Source organism: Pimephales promelas, chromosome 14 (genome assembly GCF_988280905.1).
Source record: "Pimephales promelas chromosome 14, fPimPro1.hap1.1, whole genome shotgun sequence".
NCBI classification, from domain to species: Eukaryota; Metazoa; Chordata; class Actinopteri; order Cypriniformes; family Leuciscidae; genus Pimephales; species Pimephales promelas.
The window spans coordinates 20,395,215-20,415,027 of NC_142782.1; the positions used below are offsets into that span (position 1 = coordinate 20,395,215).

The 19,813-nt window shown below is 37.6% G+C and overlaps 1 protein-coding gene across 3 annotated transcripts in view; it reads right to left on the reverse strand.

Moving 5' to 3' along the window:
• The window catches only part of ccser1 (coiled-coil serine rich protein 1), an 81,200-nt gene that overhangs the window by 26,241 nt on the left and 35,146 nt on the right, over positions 1 to 19,813 (reverse strand). The window contains exons 7-10 of one of the 3 annotated variants that reach the window (XM_089119557.1): positions 17,200 to 17,277; positions 11,680 to 11,763; positions 9,506 to 9,583; positions 7,563 to 8,250 (exon numbers count right to left, since the gene is read on the reverse strand). In XM_089119557.1, the coding sequence (XP_088975683.1) occupies positions 8,167 to 8,250; positions 9,506 to 9,583; positions 11,680 to 11,763; positions 17,200 to 17,277 (324 nt within the window). In that variant the 3' untranslated portion in view covers positions 7,563 to 8,166. Of the gene's footprint in view, positions 1 to 7,562; positions 8,251 to 9,095; positions 9,150 to 9,505; positions 9,584 to 11,679; positions 11,764 to 17,199; positions 17,278 to 19,813 lie in introns of those variants that run through there. The other 2 variants (XM_089119558.1, XM_039679459.2) reach the window with 2 other exon arrangements.

Genomic DNA, 19,813 nt, shown 5'->3' on the forward strand with positions numbered 1-19,813 from the left:
CGGCTAATTTCTTGTGCCACCTTCTGTTATTTCGGCTTTTTGGGAACCATCAGAACTCCCTGTAAAAGGTCTGAAAGTCCGAACCATACATAAATGCTTTAACACGATAAACGAACCAAACATTTGCTCAGTTTGATCCGGAACGTGACTACCTCTTTTCATCGGACCAAATTTCATCTTTTTGGTTCGGACAGTGGTCCTGGTAAGGTTTTGGCTTTTCACCAAACTGAAAAGTCCGAAAGTCCGGACCAAACAAGGTAGGTGTGAAAGGGCCCTTAATTACAATATTTCTCTTTGTGTTCCACAGAAAGAAAGTTTGGGACGACATATAGAAGTTCATAAACCATTTACTCGCTCTTAAGTGAATGAGTGAGAAAGAAAAAGAAATCATAACTGAAATATTAAATCAAATCAAATACAATTAAACCCCTCAGTGGTTGAGGGTTGGTAACTTTGGTTACCTAAAAGGTTCAGCAGCTTTCAAACTGTGAATTGTATTTTTAAATGGATCAAAATAGTTGTTAGCTGCAGCCCTAAATATATCCTCAAATCAGCACACAATGAAGAGACTGCAAATCAGCCGCATCTTATTCATATTGCAAAGGGTTGGACATATAGCCAGAGACTCATAAATATTCTGAAGGGTATTCGTGCAAAATCAAATCTGTTTCCTGGGCAGCCAGAGCTGAGGAATGTGACTTTTCTTCCTCTGACAGATGAAATCCACGGCATAGTTGGAGAGCAACTTTGATAAAAAAATAAATGTGCTTTTCTAATCCCCATTACCGCTGAATGTCACTGTTTATATAATTATTTATTATTAACTTCTTTATTGTACCGCAACATTCCTTCCTCTCCCGGCCATCTGTCCATAGTGAGGTGTTGCATGTGCATTCTATTATAGCAACCCTGAAGGGGGGCGAATAGGCTGGGCCTGCGCTCACCTTCTGCTAATGGTGGAGAACACCCTGCGGGCAGTCTCCAGTCGGCCCTGTCCACAGGGACTCAGACCTTCTGTCAGGGCTTAGGATCACAGTTTTTACCTTGACAAAGTTATCATGGACATGTTTATACAGGCCAGTGAAGCAAAAAAATAAAAATCAACAAACTAAGAGGTCTGCAGAAAGGACGGAAAAGGTGGCCTCCTTTCCACAGAAAGCCAATGAGAACATATTTGAAAATAAGAGTGACATGTAAAACATAAAGCTGCACGATTCTGGATCTATTGAGAAACAAGATTTTTTGTTTCAAATAGAGATTGCGATTCTCCCACGACTCCAAACAAAATAACATGTAATTTACTAGAAATTCTATAAAAAAGTTAATTACTGCAGTCATATTAAAATGTTTAATTAATTTGAATGAATAAAATAAAAATCAGTTTGAATGAATGATTCAATGACTCACTCAAAAAGACTTCACTTGGTTCATGATCGGATTAATCAGCATTTTTGTAAGAATCTCTTGAATGAATGATTCATTGACAAATCTTTTTTCAATCAATCACTTGTCGCCACCCATCGTATTCTTTCAAAAGGTTATTTGCTCTATTTTGATCGCTATAGTAGACATCAGTGTTTATATCCAAACTATAAACTTTTAGCCCAGTATGATGTTACTATGTGGTTGAAAAGACCCATACATGACAACTGCTCTCTCTGGCTCAGTGGCAGCACAAACACCGATTTTGTCAAAGGTTTAACAGACATAGAGAATTTTTGTCAGTTAGGAATAAGATCGCGTGGGTGTTTCTATCGAGATCGCATTCTTTTAACAATTAATCGTGCATCTCTAAAGTTTCGCAATGCAGCCTCTTGAAACTCACATTCTAACATTTCGGACACACCCACGGCGTTCGTGAGCTCCAACTACTTCCCACTGACGAATGTTCTCACGCTACAGAAGCACCCACACACTCTCACTTCACCTGATGCTTCTTCAACAGAAAGCCCAGATGGAGAGCCATTCTAATGGCATTCTCTCTATTAACCTCAGCAGAACTCTAAATCTATACATCCCTTTTGTGTTTCACCTAATCTATTCTCTTTTTGGCTGACTTTCAAGCGCACGTCTCTTGCTCCGCCACCATCCGTTCCACCCATCTCTTACTTTTTCACACGATCCCTCTGACTACTTTATGGGTTCTGTAGAGTTGAGATTCAAAATGTGGTTATTTATTTATTTGTTGGTCATATTCAACCCTAAATAAACAGAGAAAATGTAACTGCTTTACAGTATGTTTTACTTGGGTTCATGAGAGGTTGTCAACTCAAAAATGATAATTTGGTTCAAATAGATTAACCTTGACAAATAGAAAAATGACTTTTTCTTCCTCTTTAAAATATCATGAGGGTGAAACACAAAATATAATATTTGGGGGATAAACTATCACTTTAAATAATTTGTTCATATGGCAATTTGTGTTATACTGTACATGCATACACAACTTTTTTTTTTTTTTGTAATGAATAGTATTTTAAAAATGTCACCAAAAGTACAATTGTTTTGGTTTAGTACATTAGCATTAAATGAAATAAATGTATGATTTAACAAGTGAAAATTTGACCAAGATCTTTCATTCAAAAATAATATCTACAGAAAAATCAACCTGTGGAAAAAATATGAACACACCCCTACATTAGTTATGTAGCATTTAGTGATAAATGAAAGGGGTGTACAATGTTTTTTTTCCCCTCAAACAATACATAGACATTTTTGTATATTTAAGCTACAAATCACTGTAACATGTTAATTACAGGTAGCATTTGTTAAATTATGTAAATATGACATTTGATCTACATTAATGAACAACTATCACAATATACAGTATGCATGCGTTCGTCAATCTTTAAAATATAATGCAGTTACTATAAAAATGGTCAAGGAATCTGAAACAAAAACCCTTAAATCCCTTAAAATTCTCATCCCTGGTCTTCTCTTCCCTGCTGAATTCACATCTCTCTACGTTTCCCCCGCAGGTGAGTTCTGGAAACAGGATGTGACTAGCAACAAAGCTTCTCTGAGACTGTGCATCCTTCTGAAAGATGAGATCTCATTAGTCCGCACAAAAACCAGCAGAGAACAAGATATGGGACCTCGGCCCACCTGACTACATTTTGGCCTCTGTCCAGCTCACTTATCTCAATCTCATTCTGCACGTAACACCAGAGAGGCACTTAATTACGAGTCGAAACACGCTTCAAATGCTCGCCTGCCTTCGCATGAACACAAACTCCCAGGGGTGTTTATCACTGAAAGGAAACTGCAACGCATCGGTCTAGACGCCACAGACTACAAATGATGATCGGACTAATGGCTGACACAATCGAAAGCATGCTAAACTCATTAATAAAAGAAACCAACAAACAAGGGAAGGGTTCTGGCAAAAACATAAAAGACCAAACTGGTAAGGGACAGCGTTCTACTAATTAAACACTAACGCCAGAACAAAAGCATGAAACAACTCATTCCATGGCCTGCGGATCTCGAGCAACCCGCGTTCGCTGTAACATCGTCAGACGTATCCCAGGAGTTTCTATTGCTGTTAACAAATAGGTCAATATTGCCTGGTAATTCAGAACAGATACTCTCTTTTCATGCCATTTTTTTTTTTGTTCGTGCTGTACGACTGACACAATTGTACACATCAATATAAACAGACAAAGAGGATCAAAGCGTCAGAGGCTCGTTGCTTCTCTGCAGAAAGCTTCTCCACCTGAGTAAACACCGAGCTTTCATCTTCCTATTCCGGTAGCCCTGGGCACACGGAGTGCCGGGTACAGTGCTTTCCACCGTCTAGGTGGATTACAATGCTGCGCACACTTTGCGTGCTTCCTCGACTGTTACTTTAAAAGCCTTGCGATTTAGTTACGGATAACGAAGAGACAGACAAAATAGGTTGAATTTGAAGTGCTGGCGCTGGGTGAGAACGGAGATGAGTAATGCGTGATGGACAGTTAGAGAACACCAACTAAAAAACACAAAGAGATATGCAAAACAAGTGTCAGTCGTACAGATGGTGTTTCAAAGCAATCTTCAAGTGGCATTTGTGAGCGTGGCCATCCAAAAGGGACGGTTGGTGCATTTCCAAGAGTAGAAAATCCAGTCGTGCACAATGATAACCTGTGTCGATTCTTTTTTTGGGAAGAAAGGGAACTCAGATAAACAGACGAGAAGGGTATAAAACAAAGGGAGAGAGTGGCTGGTTATGGAGAGAGGGGCCAGTTGTCCAAACCCTGGGTGGCAGAACAGCATGCCATGCTTCAGTGGAAACACTACGAACAACCACAACACACAGTGAGAAAACTCACATGGTCTCCTGCAAGAGGAAACGGCGTTGGTGAGGACTCGAGCATTGCCCTGAAAGCAAAACATATATCTTTGAAATCAAACACAAAGACAACTTCTATCTGGGATCATTAATTCAGCTCACCTATTTACCATGCCTCATTAATGCACTGGCACAGGGTTTATCTGTTTATCTAACTCCGCACCAGGTCACTAAATACACTGAAGATGCTTTACACCACTGACAAAATCAGAAACAGATAAGGCAGTAAAAGTTGACGGGTCAAGGTAAAACCATCATGAGGAATGACATCCGCTTTTCGGAAGTCTAATAACCCCTGGCCATTTCTGCTCAGAGAGATGAGGGCAGGCTCAGACTCAGCCATCACCGTAACGTTTGTTTGTGTGTAACAAATAATTGTTCGTTATTTGTTATTATAATTCAGAGTAAACTAATTTGCACGCCGACTATTGAGTTTGTGAGTCTTTTCAACGATCCATTAAACAAACGAGTCAGTACGGTTCCAATTATTGGAAAACATGAATAACATGATTAATTGCGTTAAGTGTTTTATCGCCTCGCTTTTTTTTCTCTCAATCAAATCAAATTGAAACAAAAAAAGCCAGCAACAAATGGCAAACTCTCTCTTCAAACTTCATTGATCACATACAAAAGAAAGGTAACGATTACCACTCAGCAGGCGTGTCATTCTGTGAGGCTCAGTGCTCACACTCTGACTCATGCAGAGCAAAAAGCAAGCAGGCTTGAGCAATGAAGTTGGGAGTTTAGCATAACAGGTCCCCCACACAGTGTGATCAGATGGGCCGCAGCATGACTACGAGAGACAGGGCGACCCCCTCATGCGCAAATGAATCGAAATAAATAAATAAGCGTCCCAAAATGAATTGGAAAAATAAAGAGATGCCTGAAACGTTTTCGGTCCTCATGAAGCGGGCCTGAAATGCAAAAAGCCTCACAGCAGGGTTGGCTGGAGAGCTGAAAAACAGAGCAGTGGGAGATGTCCGGTATGTTCCATTAACAGGTGTCCTCCAGCTATACGGAGCTGACCACTGATCAATCTGCCTCGCTGTTATAGATCCAACTCTTTGGGCAAGCATGAAAAAATGACTTATTCTGGCTGTAAGGGTTTCCATTTTGCTAAATATTCAAGCGATTTAATAAGAACTGTCACTTCAATAAAAAAGATTTATGACTGGAAGGGAAATAACACAAAACAGAAGCTAATCCATAAAACTTCATATCTCGGCTACGGAAGGGAGGAATGCCAGAGTAAATGAGCTCTTAAGTGCTTTTTCATTTAAATGGCTGAACGGCAGTGTGGAGGGCAGAGCTTAATATTAACAGGCTTAGACTGGCATAATAAAGCAAAGTAAACAGACATAACGACGCAGTGAGGCTTTGTACAGACGGGGAAAGAATGGGCCTTTCATCAGGTTTTGATGTGACAATGATACAGGCTTATGAACAACCAAAACAAAATCATTCTGAAGTGTTGCATTAAAAACGTACACACATATATATATATATAAGTAAAAATAATATTACCATCATAAGAACTTTTAAATGGGTCATGAAGTGCATTTTTTATAGTGTTTTCTGAGGAGCACTTATAATGTTACTATGATTTTTACATCAAATAGGGTCATCATTTAGAAATCCTTTTTTATAACCTGATTTGAGCCCTCTAATTTGAACGATCTGTTTGAGATCGAAGGGGTGTGTCTGCTTTGAGACTTCAATGTAAACACCCACTGCTATCATTGACTAACATTTTGCATATGTAATGAGCATTACATTTTACGATTACACCTGTCAAGATGAACTAATCGTGAAAAGCGCTGATTATAGCATTATATTTAGATCTACTCCCCTGGCATGAAAGGTTGCGGCTAAGCATCGTAGCCGACGTCAGACATGTCTGTTGAGCACATGAATACTGTGATCTTGTCATTGTAGCTTAATTTCTGCTCTCTCACAGATGCTTTCATTATAACTAACAGTTCAAACACGTTGTAAATAAGAGTGTAGAGAGCGTCACTGATTATCACAGGAGTTTTGGAGAGAATCCAGAACTCAGTCATGATAAACTGGCTTGATTGACAGCTCCAGTGATTCTAAAGGAAGTGTTTTTTGATTGTTTTCTGTAGATTGTGACAATTTAAAGAACATTTGTTCATGCAACTAACAGAAACAATATGAAGATAATTTAGTCACAGGCTTGATTTACTAACGCATAAACAGCAATAAACGATTTTGAGACAAATAACGTCTGACTGTACATGTATCTTACAGTAAAAGACTATTTGCAGAAATGCAACTGATTTACCAAAGATCTACTGTGAAATGTACCGAGCAAACAAATAATGAGACATTCACATAGTTGAAAATTAATAACCACTTGCATTAGGATCCTTTGGAAGGTGATGTTAGTTTTAGTCCAGTAATCCTGTATCATCAAATTATACTAGCCAGTGGGCGAGGACCAAAGACATAATGATGTAGAAGTAGGTGTTGATTTGATGTTTCAAAGGTGGTCTTTTGCAGCACTATTACGTCATATTGGGACAATTCCAAACGAGTCTGTATCTGAGCTTGGATTCAATAAAAGCGTTTGTTTTTTTTTTGCACTAACAAAAAAGTTTTGAGTTCTGAAACTTACAGGATATTTTTACACTACAATGACCTCTTACGTCAAAAGATCAAGAACATTTTGATTTCCCCTTTAAATGAATTGACAATTTAACTTCAAAATATTGATTTTTATATAAATATGGCACAGCTAAGAGTGACAATAAGCTCCTAAGCTGTCAAACCTCATAAAGACAAAAAAGCCATCAGTACAACTTTCATGACTATAAAAGGTAGTATGGACTACCAAAATTGACAATTTGATATCAATACGCTGATTTCACGCAGCTGCCATTTTGAAATCGAAAGCGAGGCTCCGGTGGGAAGAATCCCAGCAGGTAGACAACAATGTCTTGGACCACCAACCTGAAGCTGCTCCCGCGATTTAAACTATTAGATGTTAATATCCAATATAGGATATGTATATAGTTCTATAGTAATTAATGTAACTGTGAAATTTCTACAGTAAAATGGTGTTTATTCCAAGTATTTATAATTTTATCAGCCATTTACTTTACATTTTATTTTACTTTACATTTACATTTTATGTTGTCTAGTGAATGTTTATGCCACTGAATTTGTGTAATGTGTAGGCAACAGTGCTCAGTCTAGCCAATGTGCTTCACATGAGCATTATACTTCACTCTGCCATTCTACACATCATTACTCATGCTCTTTGGCTCCTGTCCCTCGTCCCGCTTTCTCTTTGTCCTGACAGAAGCCCCTCCGTGCGAACCTGCCACTTCCTGTTGCGCATCAGGTCAACAGAGGCGGAGAGGACTTTGAGAAGTTACTGGCTGTGAGAACCACGTAGGAACGGTGTCCGGTGCTGCGGCGCTACAGTGCTACCGAAAGAGGCCAGTCTGGCCCCCCTGGTGCACTGTGACTCGACAGAGGGCACTCTTCCTCTCACTTTCAGCTAATTAGCTCAGCTGGAGAAAGAAGCAGGGTGCTCCAGAAAAAAATAGAGAGAAAGAACGAGGGTAAAAAAAGGAAACAGATGACCTCCTCCAGTTGAAGCAGCCTTCGAAATAGCTGACCCACTTGTAGACACACTTTTGGATATTTGCGTGTCCTCAATGCAGTAACCCATATAGTGTAGTCTACATAGGGCAGGGTGGAAATGCAGAACTCATCTCTTGTTGAGCGGGAGGAAAGAATGATGGTGTGCGTTGCGTTCAGAACGCCTGAGGGTCTCTTGCTCATGCATGTGCAGTTCCTCTCTGTGCTCATCCATTGCCGGCACATCTGAGGTAGACAGGAAGATGATTCTCCCACATCCTCCCACGCGACCATTTCCACGCCGATTTTGGCTAGGCAGCAAAAAGACGCAGGCTTATACCACGAAAATGCCGCTTATCTAATGCAACAGCTCCATAATGAACACTCTTTCTAACATTTCAGCTTTTTACAACACTTTTCATCAATGCCAAGGTCTGATGGGGCTGTGACACATTAGTGCCGCAATAGCTGTGGAACGGATTGTCAAGCAATTTGAAAAAGTCATCTGAATTCACATCACATATGCATATTAACAGTAATACAAAGAATAATGTCTGGATAGATGTTAAATGCCAGGGGGAAAATGGACCATGTCTCCACAGGAGACCAACTGAAAGCTATTTCAGTGTAAAGGGACTAAAGGCATACTGATGCGGGTACTGCGAGGGCACAGAATACATGACAGAAATCTGTAAAGAAAATCTCAGTCATGCTTCTCAACTATCATTGAGCGATAACTTGCTCATCACTAGGGATGGCACAATTCTCAATATAATATTGAACCGTTCACTTATTCCGTTCACGAACACTTATGTGTCGAGCCATCAGAACTGAACCAAACCGAAAAACGGTGGTTAAAAAAAACGAGGTATGTATTGAACCGTGGGCTAACTGTATTGTTGCATCCCTACTCATCACAAATGCTGAAAAATACAAACAGATTTGTAACTAGAAGGGTATCTCTTAAGAATGTGCCAACAGCTTTTCATAATCTATCAAACGTTGTTTGCTCTTGGTTTGATTAAATGTCGCAAGCGAAAGGGAGACGACTGTTTAAAGGCTGGGTTTTGTCTCCAATGCTTTAATATCTCTGGTGCATTAATCTCTGTTAATGAGTCATTTAAAGTTTGCAGCACTTGAACACAGTTTGCTGACTCACTGCAATATAGCATCATCGTTTGGTTTGTGTGTCTGAGCCATTAAAAGGTGCCTGTGGGAACAAGAAAACACCTAGATTTCATCTAAAATTAATAATAAAAACAAATAAAAAGGAGGATGGCAATTACTCGATGGGTGGGGGAAAGGAGGGCAGTCAACCCATCGAAAGGGCAGTGGAAAACATGATTAAGCAAATCGTTAGCTAAATGTGTTTAAAATCTGAAACCACAGTCTCACTATAAGGGTTCAAAATAAACGTTCAAGGCCCTTTACTATTAAAAGTCAGTGAAATAAAAAGACAGATGTGGAGACCCGTATTCAATTAGAAAAACCAGACACAGCTCAATGACCTCAGAACATTAGCAGTGTTGTCAGGAGCTTTCATACGCTGGTTTAATGGGTACTCACCTCTGAGAGTAAGAAATCTGTCTGAGTGCCTTTGTCAGCTTTTTGGCAAAGAGATTTCTGAGCAGCACGGCTAGATTCCTGTTAAAAAGATATGTAGATGTATCAGAAAAGAGTGCCAAAGCATTACATTTACAACATAAAACCATTCTCTGAAATACTTGACCCTGATTGGTCAATCTCAGCATGCTGCAGTCAAGTTATATATTGAATGCTTAACTGTATGGAGGACTAGGAGACAGTGCCACTCACAAATAAAATGAAGGAATCAAATATTAAATTTATTCACAGACCAAAAAAAAAGTCTATTTAAAATGTAATTTTTATTTCAAAATGATAGTTTAACCTATTTTTAAATATATTCATTTATTTTATTTATAAACATGAATTAATAAAAGGTCAATTTGAAACCAAAAAATATTATGAATTATTATAAAAAGATATTTATATATATATTTATTTATATAAAATATAAATATAAATTTATATATAAAGATATTTATAATAATTCATAATATTCTAAAACCTGATTATATATATATATAAAGTGTAAATGTATATTAATTTTAGAATGAATAAAAACTATATAAAGTACATTTGTATTAACATATATATACATATATAAAAAATAGTTATTTTAGGCCCTTTTTATATTTCTTCAGTAGCCATGTGGAATATTGTACAGTCAGTCGGTCATTATTATGCGATATTTTTAATAAGACCAGGCTTATTGCATGATAATGACCCTCTGATTGTACATTCAGTCTTGACTGGGAATATCAAACACCCACCCTCTCGAACGTGGCAGAATGGCAGACTAATAAAATAAGAAATATGGTGCAGCAAAATTTAGGGCAGCCATACTTCATTAATGACATTCAATAAAGACAGTAAAAATTGACAAAGACGAGCTAAGCCAGCAGGCTGCCAGTTTCACCAGTGAGTATTATTTTACGAGCTTTTGCCATGATTTATTAAGCCATTGTGGCCACAGGTTCTTTTCCCACTAAAAATAGAGTGGAGGTCTCTGGGACGCAGAATCTGGAAAGTGATGATGTCAATGGTCAAGAATTTAGTTTATTTATTCCGATTTCGTCATCTGGATGCCACATTATGCATGCGTTTGCATATTTTCACTGCGCATGCTTTACAGGAGGTGAAACAGCCACCGCAGTTTGAGTCAGTGGGCTCTTATGGAGCAGAGAATCTTCAGTGAGCACAGTGATATTTACCAACAGACTGTTTTCTCTGAGAAAAAGACTGTGACCTTCAGAGACATGCTTAACACTATTGGGAGCACATTTTCTGAATTCAGTTCTCGAAGAGAAGACAGATAAGGACAACATCAATTCAAACCTCTACAGACTGAGAGAAAGTCAAACTTGCAATCTTTTCATTGAACATCTAGACAGCGATCAGCAAGTATGGAGAACGTTTAAACTAGTAATGCAGAGCTGCAGCTAAAAGAATAAAGGTGTATTCACTTCACACAATCTCACACTGAGATTAGCAGCTCCAAAGCGTCCTGAAGTCATTAGTTTTCAAAGAGAGCTGGCGATTTCCTGAACTCAATGCGGTGACTGCAAATGGCAGTGTGGACAGTTTAGGGAGCCCTTTGGGACCCGTGTTGTTTTAGCATTGCTAACATGCTCAGTTTTCATTCATATTTTTAATTAGAAAAGACTGCTAGAAATGCCACAAAATAAATCAGTCATGGCTTGTTCGAAACATCATGTGCTTTGTTTGTCCTTTCGCTTTTACAGCCTCTTTACTGCCCTCTATTGTTTTAATTCGCCCTGCCCCCTCCTCTGTGCATATCACGCCATCCCATTCCTGTGTTCAGGACCACGAGTCTATAAATCTGCAATGGACCTGTCATATTTCTCCTTCACTCGTCTCTGCTCTAGCTTCTGGGACCGTGAACGTTATGCGTCTCACAGTGCATGTAAAGCATGCGACGAGCTGTTTACTGCGCGTTAAGTGAGTAGCGGCATCTCCATAACTTCCTGACATGAGCCTTGGGAGAGGGTGAGGACATGAAACCAACAGGATGTCAATGCAAACTCTCAAATAAAAGAAAGAAATTAGTGTATTCTCAAGACATCGGAGCAATAGAACCTGTTTTTGCAATCGTGACACTTATGAAACGTTACATTGAACTCATCAGGTTCTTTTACCAATTGGGTCTGGAGTTGTACAATGAGCTCTTCTTTCTCCTTCAGCTGCTGTTGTAGGAACTGGTTCTCTTCTCTCACAGGATCCTGCATACAAAGCACACACAACAAACACGGTAAAAAAGTCAGTCTGAGTTATTCAAGCCATCGCCCCCAGTTTGAATCTGCAGCCTCGTGTGTGGGTGTAAAACTGCCGCGGTTGAGAGGTGTGTTTTCTATGCCGCGATTTCACTCTCCTTCATAAACTTCACCTGAACTAGCAGGCACTTTCCCACGACCTTGTGCTGTCAGCATCCATTATGTGAGGCTGGGGGGAGGGGAGGGAGGGACTGAGGCTTCAAGGGCAGCAGAGGAGGACCGAGAGGCCCAGGAGCAGAGGATGGCCTCCACTGAATGACCGAAAAGAACCGCCGCCCCCCAAAATGACAGCGCTCCTCTAAAAGAAGCACTCGGTGGAGATTAGACTGAGCTGGCATGAGGAAGCTGGACATGATATGCATGAGTCGGAGCCCTTCGTGAGAGATCAAGGAAGGGGATTATGAGCTTCAATGTCACGTACTTGGAGACATCGTTGTTCAAAGCTCTTTGGCTTTGGTTTGAATGCGCTCCTTTTGTTGACATTACATAAACATCTCAAGGGAACTGTTGTCAATCTTTGACGTTGCTCTGTAAAAGAAGCTAAATTCTGCCCAGAGATGATGATGACACACAGCGACTAACTAGAATCGCTCGCTTTGTACCTACAAGACTGTCAGGGTTAAGTATATCTTCATCGCTGCTAAACAAGAATGTGTTCCTTGGAACTCAAATTATACTGGATTCCATTTATCTTTGTGCAGTAATAATGGCCATTAATTCTCATTAATATGATTACAATAGTATTAAGATGACCATAAGTCACTTTTGAAACAAATGAAAGACAGACTTTCTATGTAGGCTACCATTCAACAGTTTGGAATCACTATGAAACTTTTTTATTTACATTTTTAAATTATGCTTTTAAAGCTTTAAATTATGCTTATTATATGCTCTCATTATATGCTTTTATACCTCAAGGATTTATTAGGACATTTCTTAAAGGGTTAGTTCACCCAAAAATGAAAATTCTGTCAGTATTTACTCACCCTCATGCTGTTCCAAACCTCTATGTGTTCCGGATTGGTATTATTTGTTCTGCTGAACACAAAGGAAGATATCTGGAAGAATGTTTTAATCAAACAGATCTCATTCCCCATTGACTACCATAGTATGTATTTTTTCCTACTGTGGTAGTCAATGGGGAATGAGATCTGTTTGATTAAAACATTCTTCCAAATATCTTCCTTTGTGTTCAGCAGAACAAATAAACAACAAGAGGGTGAGTAAATACTGACAGAATTTTCATTTTTGGGTGAACTAACCCTTTAAGATCAATTTTAATAAGTTTGTAGTAATGTTCATAAGTGCAATTCTTGAAAAAAACTGTTCAGAATTTCACACATTATTTTCATCACGACTTACTTTGGAGTTCAATGCTCATGTCTATTTCTTCAAACAAAGTGTTGTCTTTAGAACAATCTTCAGAAAAAGATGAGAGCAGAATAAAGTAACAGATATTTTTTCTCCCCAAAATACATAAAAAAGAAGAAAATAGCAGTTAAGGCAATATTTATTCTTAAGAATATTTCATGAATCTAATAATCTTCCTTGTGTTGCAATGGCAGACCTTCTGCCTTCTAACACTCAGTTTGATAAGACTTTGAGGTGAAGTTTCAAACTCGTCTTTCTTCCCACAGAACTTAACATTCATTTCTAACTGTTTACCATTGAATCTTTTTCTTTTGCCCATTCTACTTTTTCTTCTTATTTGCCAGTTTCAGATGTAGCTTTTCCTTTGAAACTGTGCTTAAAGGCCAGCAACTTCTAAGAGTCTTGTCTTCACTGTTCCAATTGAAGCTGGTGTTTAGTGAGCACTGTTCAATGAAGCATCCAGCTGAGCACCAGTGAGGGGGTTGTTTCCCAAACTAGAGTCTCTGTCTCTGATGTACTTGTCCTCTTGTTGTGGAGCAGGGCTGTTCACTTCTATCTCTGTCCTGGTTAGATACGGTCTGCTTTCTTTTGCCGAGACCATTGTGCATGAGACAGCATTCATCCCTCAAAATAATGAGATATTCTTCTTTTTTGTCTACACATTTTGAAACTAACATTTGAGTTGGTTTACACTTGCAAGAAAGAGTTAGGCCTCTAAAGTGTCTTAAATACCAAAATGTACATTTAACTTTCTGAAATTTAATGCAATTCTTCATTGGCTAAACAGAAGCATCAGTTTCTTTCAAAAACATGAATGTCTATATGATTCCAAACTACTGAATGGCAGTCTAAAAATATACACTTCCGTGCAAACGTTTGAGTTTTTATTTTTCTTAAAAGAAGTGTCTTGTGCTTAACCATGACTAAATGTAATTGATCAAAAATGCAGTAAAAACAATAATATTGTTAAATAATATATAATGTAATATGATTACAATTTAAAATACCGGTTTGTATTTGAACATTTTAAACTGCAATTTATTTCTGTGATGCCAAAGCTGAATTTTCAGCATCATTACTTCAGTGTCATAATCCTTGAGAAATCATTAAAAAATGCTGATTTGGTACTCAAAAACATTTCTCATTAATACCAATGTTAAAAATAGCTGTGCTGCTTAATATTTGAGGAAACCAAGACACGTTTTTTCAGGATTCTATAATGAACAGAAAGTTTTAAAAAAAGAACAGCATTTCTTTCAAAGCTTGATAAATGTAATGCATCCTTGCTTTTTTGAATTAGTGTACATAAAATAATAAAGTATTTAAAAACAAAGTATTCATTAAAAAAAGGGTCATGCACCAAGCAACGTATGCAGCAAACAGGCAGAATGTAACATCCCCCAAATCCCTGCCTGTGGGGAATATTTAATTATATCTTAATTATAGAGGTTTAACAAGAGGCACTTTATCTGTGCAGTGCCATGGAGGACCTCTAGAGAGGTGTTTGGTCACAGTTGCATACACAAACACACACGCACAGGACAGGACAGAGAGCTGGGTCTTTACCCTGTGCTGTAAAACTCTATTTGAGTGGCTCCTCCATCTGTCCTAGATTAAATACTTGAGGCAAGAAGGGGACGAAGGACCTAATAAATGAGAACGTCCAACTATCAGAGAGCCCTGATCATAAAAGGCAACACTTAACATCACTGCAGTCGATACAATCAAAAGTATCCAGGTGGTACGTCTGGGTGAAACATATTAGATTGGTTTTGCTAACCTTCCTGAAAGAAGTTTCAATAGCAACTAATTTAAACTTCAGTTAGAGCTATTACAACATGTTCAATTCATTAAATGCTTTAAATGAATTAAATGAGTATTAGGTAAATATTGATTTACAATTTATCCTTGCTGGGATGCTGAAGCCATATATGTGTGTGTATATATATATACATACAGTATATATAATACAGGTTCTAAATAAATTATAAGCTTCCTCAATTTAATTGAAAAGGTGAGGAAATCGTGGCTTGATTATTTTCAACAATTTTTGTTTTAAAAACAGTATTTTATCTTATTCTGAATCTTATTGGATATTTTGGCTTTGTGGTAAAAAAAATCAGTTCCACTAAATGAGAAGGAATAAATAAAATAAGAAGTCAATTCAAGATAACTCACACCGTTCAAAAGTTTGTGTGGGGGTTTGGAAAGAAAGAATTACTTTTATTAGGCAATTATGCATTAAATTGCTCAAAGTTAAAAAATAAATAATTACAATGTTACAAAAGATACCCAATTCAAATAAATGCTCTTTCTTTCCAACTTTCTATTAATTAAATCCTGAAAAAAAATTCTAGCATGCTTTCTTACTAAATATTAAGTAGCACTAATGTTTTCAACATAATGCAAATCATTATTGCAGTGTATTAAAATATTCTCAAGGGTCATGCGACACTGAAGACTGGGGAAATAGCTAATTCAATTTGCCATCACAGGAATACTTTACATTTTAAAATGTATTCAAATAGAAAACAAATATGTCAAAATGGTAACATTTCTCAATATTACTGTTTGTATAGTATTTCTGTTCAAATAAAATAGCCTTGGTGAGCATATTAGACTTCTTTCAAAAAACAAAACAAAAACAAATATATATATATATATATATATATATATATATATATATATTAGTAATGGAAAAGTTTCATTGTCATTAAAAGGCTGGAGAGAGAGAGAGAGGGGGGAAAAAAAAGATATATATTTTTTTTTTGTGCTATATTGCCCAGTCCTTCTTGGCAGTTTCATTACCAAGAATGATACAAGTTTAGAGAAGCACAGAGTATTTCACTCATGTCATGTGCTTTGAAGGAAGGCATAAAAAGGAGTAAATGTGATAGATGTCCTCAATTATTTCTGTCTAAGGAGGCTTGTGATGTTATAAACTTCAAACAGGACACCCTCAGAGTGGCGGGCACACCTACACTCACTTACTAAGGAGTTATTAATACAGGGACTGTATTACTGACAGAGACACCTGGACGATTGAGCTTGGTACCACAGTCCGATCTCATTTTACCAAGATGCAGAGCAAGAGGCTCCATTATTCCCTTAACCGACGCCACGCTCTCGCCGCAGGAGAACTCTTTCCGCAGGCTCTAATTATTAAGAAGGTGGGGATAACAAATGTTTGGTGAGAGAAGTTTTCAGTTTAAAGTAGGACGAAAAGTGACACGGTTCCGTCTCAGGTGGGTGCTAGGGCTTTATTTTTAAAATCGGGATATTTTTTTCCTTTTTTTTTTACGGAATGAATCAGGACAAGTCCCACCCCTCTCCTGTCAGTTGAACACAATGTCAGAATGCATGGCGTCCTATTCTAAGCATCTCTCTCTCCCGCTGCGTGGCGCTAGGCTACGGATGAGCCGGAATGTCACGTGATTTGCTGCCGCAACCGTCGCTTCTGTTAACGCTCCATGTAGGTCAGTAAGGAGGACAGAGAAAGACAGACCTCATTTCCACTTTGCAGTATTTGAGCCATTCGGGAAAAAAAGTCCTGATGAAAAACAAAATCCTCTTCTACCAAGCAAAAGCTCCTCAAACAAAATCAAAACCCCGTCCCAATAACAGCCCTAGCCCATCTCCACAAGATCAGCGCATGTAATCAAATAATCTCATCAAGATAGAGGGAAAATTTCATTGATGGTGGAGAAAAAAATGTAACTCAAATTGTCTCAAAGAGAGAGGCCAGAATGAAAAGAGTGTTGGAGTAGGAGAGAAGCACAATGGAGTAGGAAATTAACAGCATAAAACGGGCAGACCTCTGTCTCTATGCAGTCGTTTAGCACCGTCATTATGTTTTATCTATGGGCTTTGAAATCTTCAGGGAAGAAAAAAAAATGAAAGTGAGCCTTTTAAATCAAAGTGCGAACTACCAATGATACCTCAGCAGGAAAGAATGCATTCACATTATGAATAGAAAAGAAACACATTCCAACAACACTGAATGCAGACAATTACCTTAAAGGGGAGTGATTTCTCACTGCAGGGGCTTATGGGTAGAGAGTGAAGGCTGCTGGCAGGGCTTGTCTCAGTGCTCTGAAAGGCAAATATCATACAGTACATCTTAATATTTAATGAGCACATGCAAAGAAAACTATAAAAACAGACTGTAAATAATATTCAGCTCATCTGACTCTGAATTAGTTGGTTCTGAGGTTACTACACTTGCCAGTATTAAAAAAGTATGTTTTTATATTTCTGACCAAGACTACAAGTATACAGAATGTTATCTAAAGCCAGGGCTCTAGAGTGCGACCAATATATATATATATAAAAAATAAATAAATCTCTGTATGCGATCGAGCTCTCCTTCCATGAAATCCAAAATACCTCAAGTTTTCTTCCAGCTACGCTCCATTTTTCTGGCTGTTCTCTTAAGGGCCCCGAGTGTGCTCGTTGTACCACAGTGTGCTAGTTGGTACACAATGCGGTAATATTTGATGGACCATTTTTCTGTATGAATGTGTCATTTTGAGTAGAAAATGAACCCAATGTCAAAAAATGGCAAGTTATATATCCTAAAAACAAAAGCAATGATAACTGAACTAACTTTTTTATGTAGAAATTACCTTGTTTTTTCTGTATTATTTACTTCACCAAAAAATAATTCCAATCAATGTGGGTTAGTTTAAAGAAAATAACACTGCACTGCTAAAGGGGGTGTAAAAAAAATAATATATTGTATATATATATATATATATATATATATATATATATATATTCCAGCTGTATGCACAATGTATATATATATATATATATATATATATATACACACACACATACAAATATATATATTCCAGAGACTAAGACCAGTTCTTCTGGTCTTAGTCTCTGTTTTTTTCTGTTTCTTCATATAATTTCAGATGCACTCGATGATGGTGAGATCCTCCGTGGAGCATTGGCTGTTGTCAGAATCCTTGTGCATTCAAAAATTTCACTGGATTATTACAATTAATGGCACAATTAATGTCTGGAATTGTAAACTGATATTTCCTACTGAGACACTACAACAAAATATATAAATAACTGGCTTAAAACCATTTCTTTGAGGCGAAAATACTTCTGCACAGGACTGTATATACAGTATATAAAGTAGTTTGACCGGGTCTATACATTTCAAATAAGGTACAATAGCACAACCATTACAATGTAATTTTGGTAAATGTTTCACAGCAAACATGAATGAATTGTAAGCAGCATTTCAGACTCCAATTACTAAAGGATTCCAGACTGATCCGGCATGTGCTGCTTTTGATTAATGCGTTTTCTACTCCTGCATTTTAAGTGCAAGGAGAGGACAAGAAAACTGTTAAGAAAACTGCAAACACATTGAGGTAATCGAGAAGGTATAAAGAAAAACGTCTCACTAAAGCTGATTCTCAGTGCATTTAAACAAAAACTACTAAATGACAGAACACCACAAGTAGAGCAAAAATTATTTTCTGAAAAATGCAAAACCGTATTTTAAGAATTTAACCTGCTCAGTATTAAAATCTCTGCTCTGAATTATCAAAATGGTTAAGTACCATGGCTACATCTTAACTGTTTTTGCAGGTGGGAAATGCAATAGTTATGTAAATGAACCAGGCAGGATGCATAAAAAAATGAAATAATAATAATAACACAACAAAAAATGCCAGGTTCTGAATGCCAATAGGCAATAGTACATAGATGTTCAAAGGTATTAAAGCAATTTGATTCAAGCCAAAAATGTCTGAGGTTAGACGGTCTTAACTCAAGTTCTGAAACCAGTCTAAAGCTAAGTGTGAGCAGACAATCTATGGTAATTTGACATTTACTAGTTTACATTTGACTGAATCAAAAACTCTCAAAAACATTTTGAACTCACTCCTTAGTGCACTTCCCTGAATTAGTCAGAAACGAAGTAACAAATGACCCAAAGACAGACAAAGAAAGAAAGAAAGAACAGGCTATGCTTAATCTGTGGTCAAGCATATAAAATCAAATGCACAAGTCGTTGTGATTCTTATTACACTGTAGTTTACAAAAGCTGAAGGAAGATGGTTAATTTGCATGTTAATGAGAAGAGTCAGTAAAGAGGCCAAAGAACTTCCTCTTCAATATTCATGCTCCTCTGTTATGCACTGTTCTCTAGACCTTCACAAAGTAATTGTTGTTTTGAGTAAATGTAAAACAGAGTTCATGCAGCTACGAGTTGTATGAAGGTGGAATGGAAAGTTGGGTGAGCAATAATATAACAGTAAGGGATGGCACCAAGAGCTTTTTTATTATTGTTGTTCCTAAAATAGCATTCAATATATTTACCAATAACTACCACAACAGAACTGAAACACTTCATCATTGTTCTGAAAGAGTAGGGATGCCGTTTAATAGTAGTTCTGTACTATTTTGTCTAACTTTTGGCCCTCTAGTGATTAAAAAAACAAAACTGCATGCATTTTGCAGAGGAACATTGTTTTGGTTGTGCTTTGTCTGCGTGCAAATAAATGTGCAAAAATATGACCCTTCACAATACATCCATGGTTCTCAATGGTGTTCCTTGGATTCATCAGGGCCTGTTCACATATCGCATCTTTTGCACGCTCAAGTT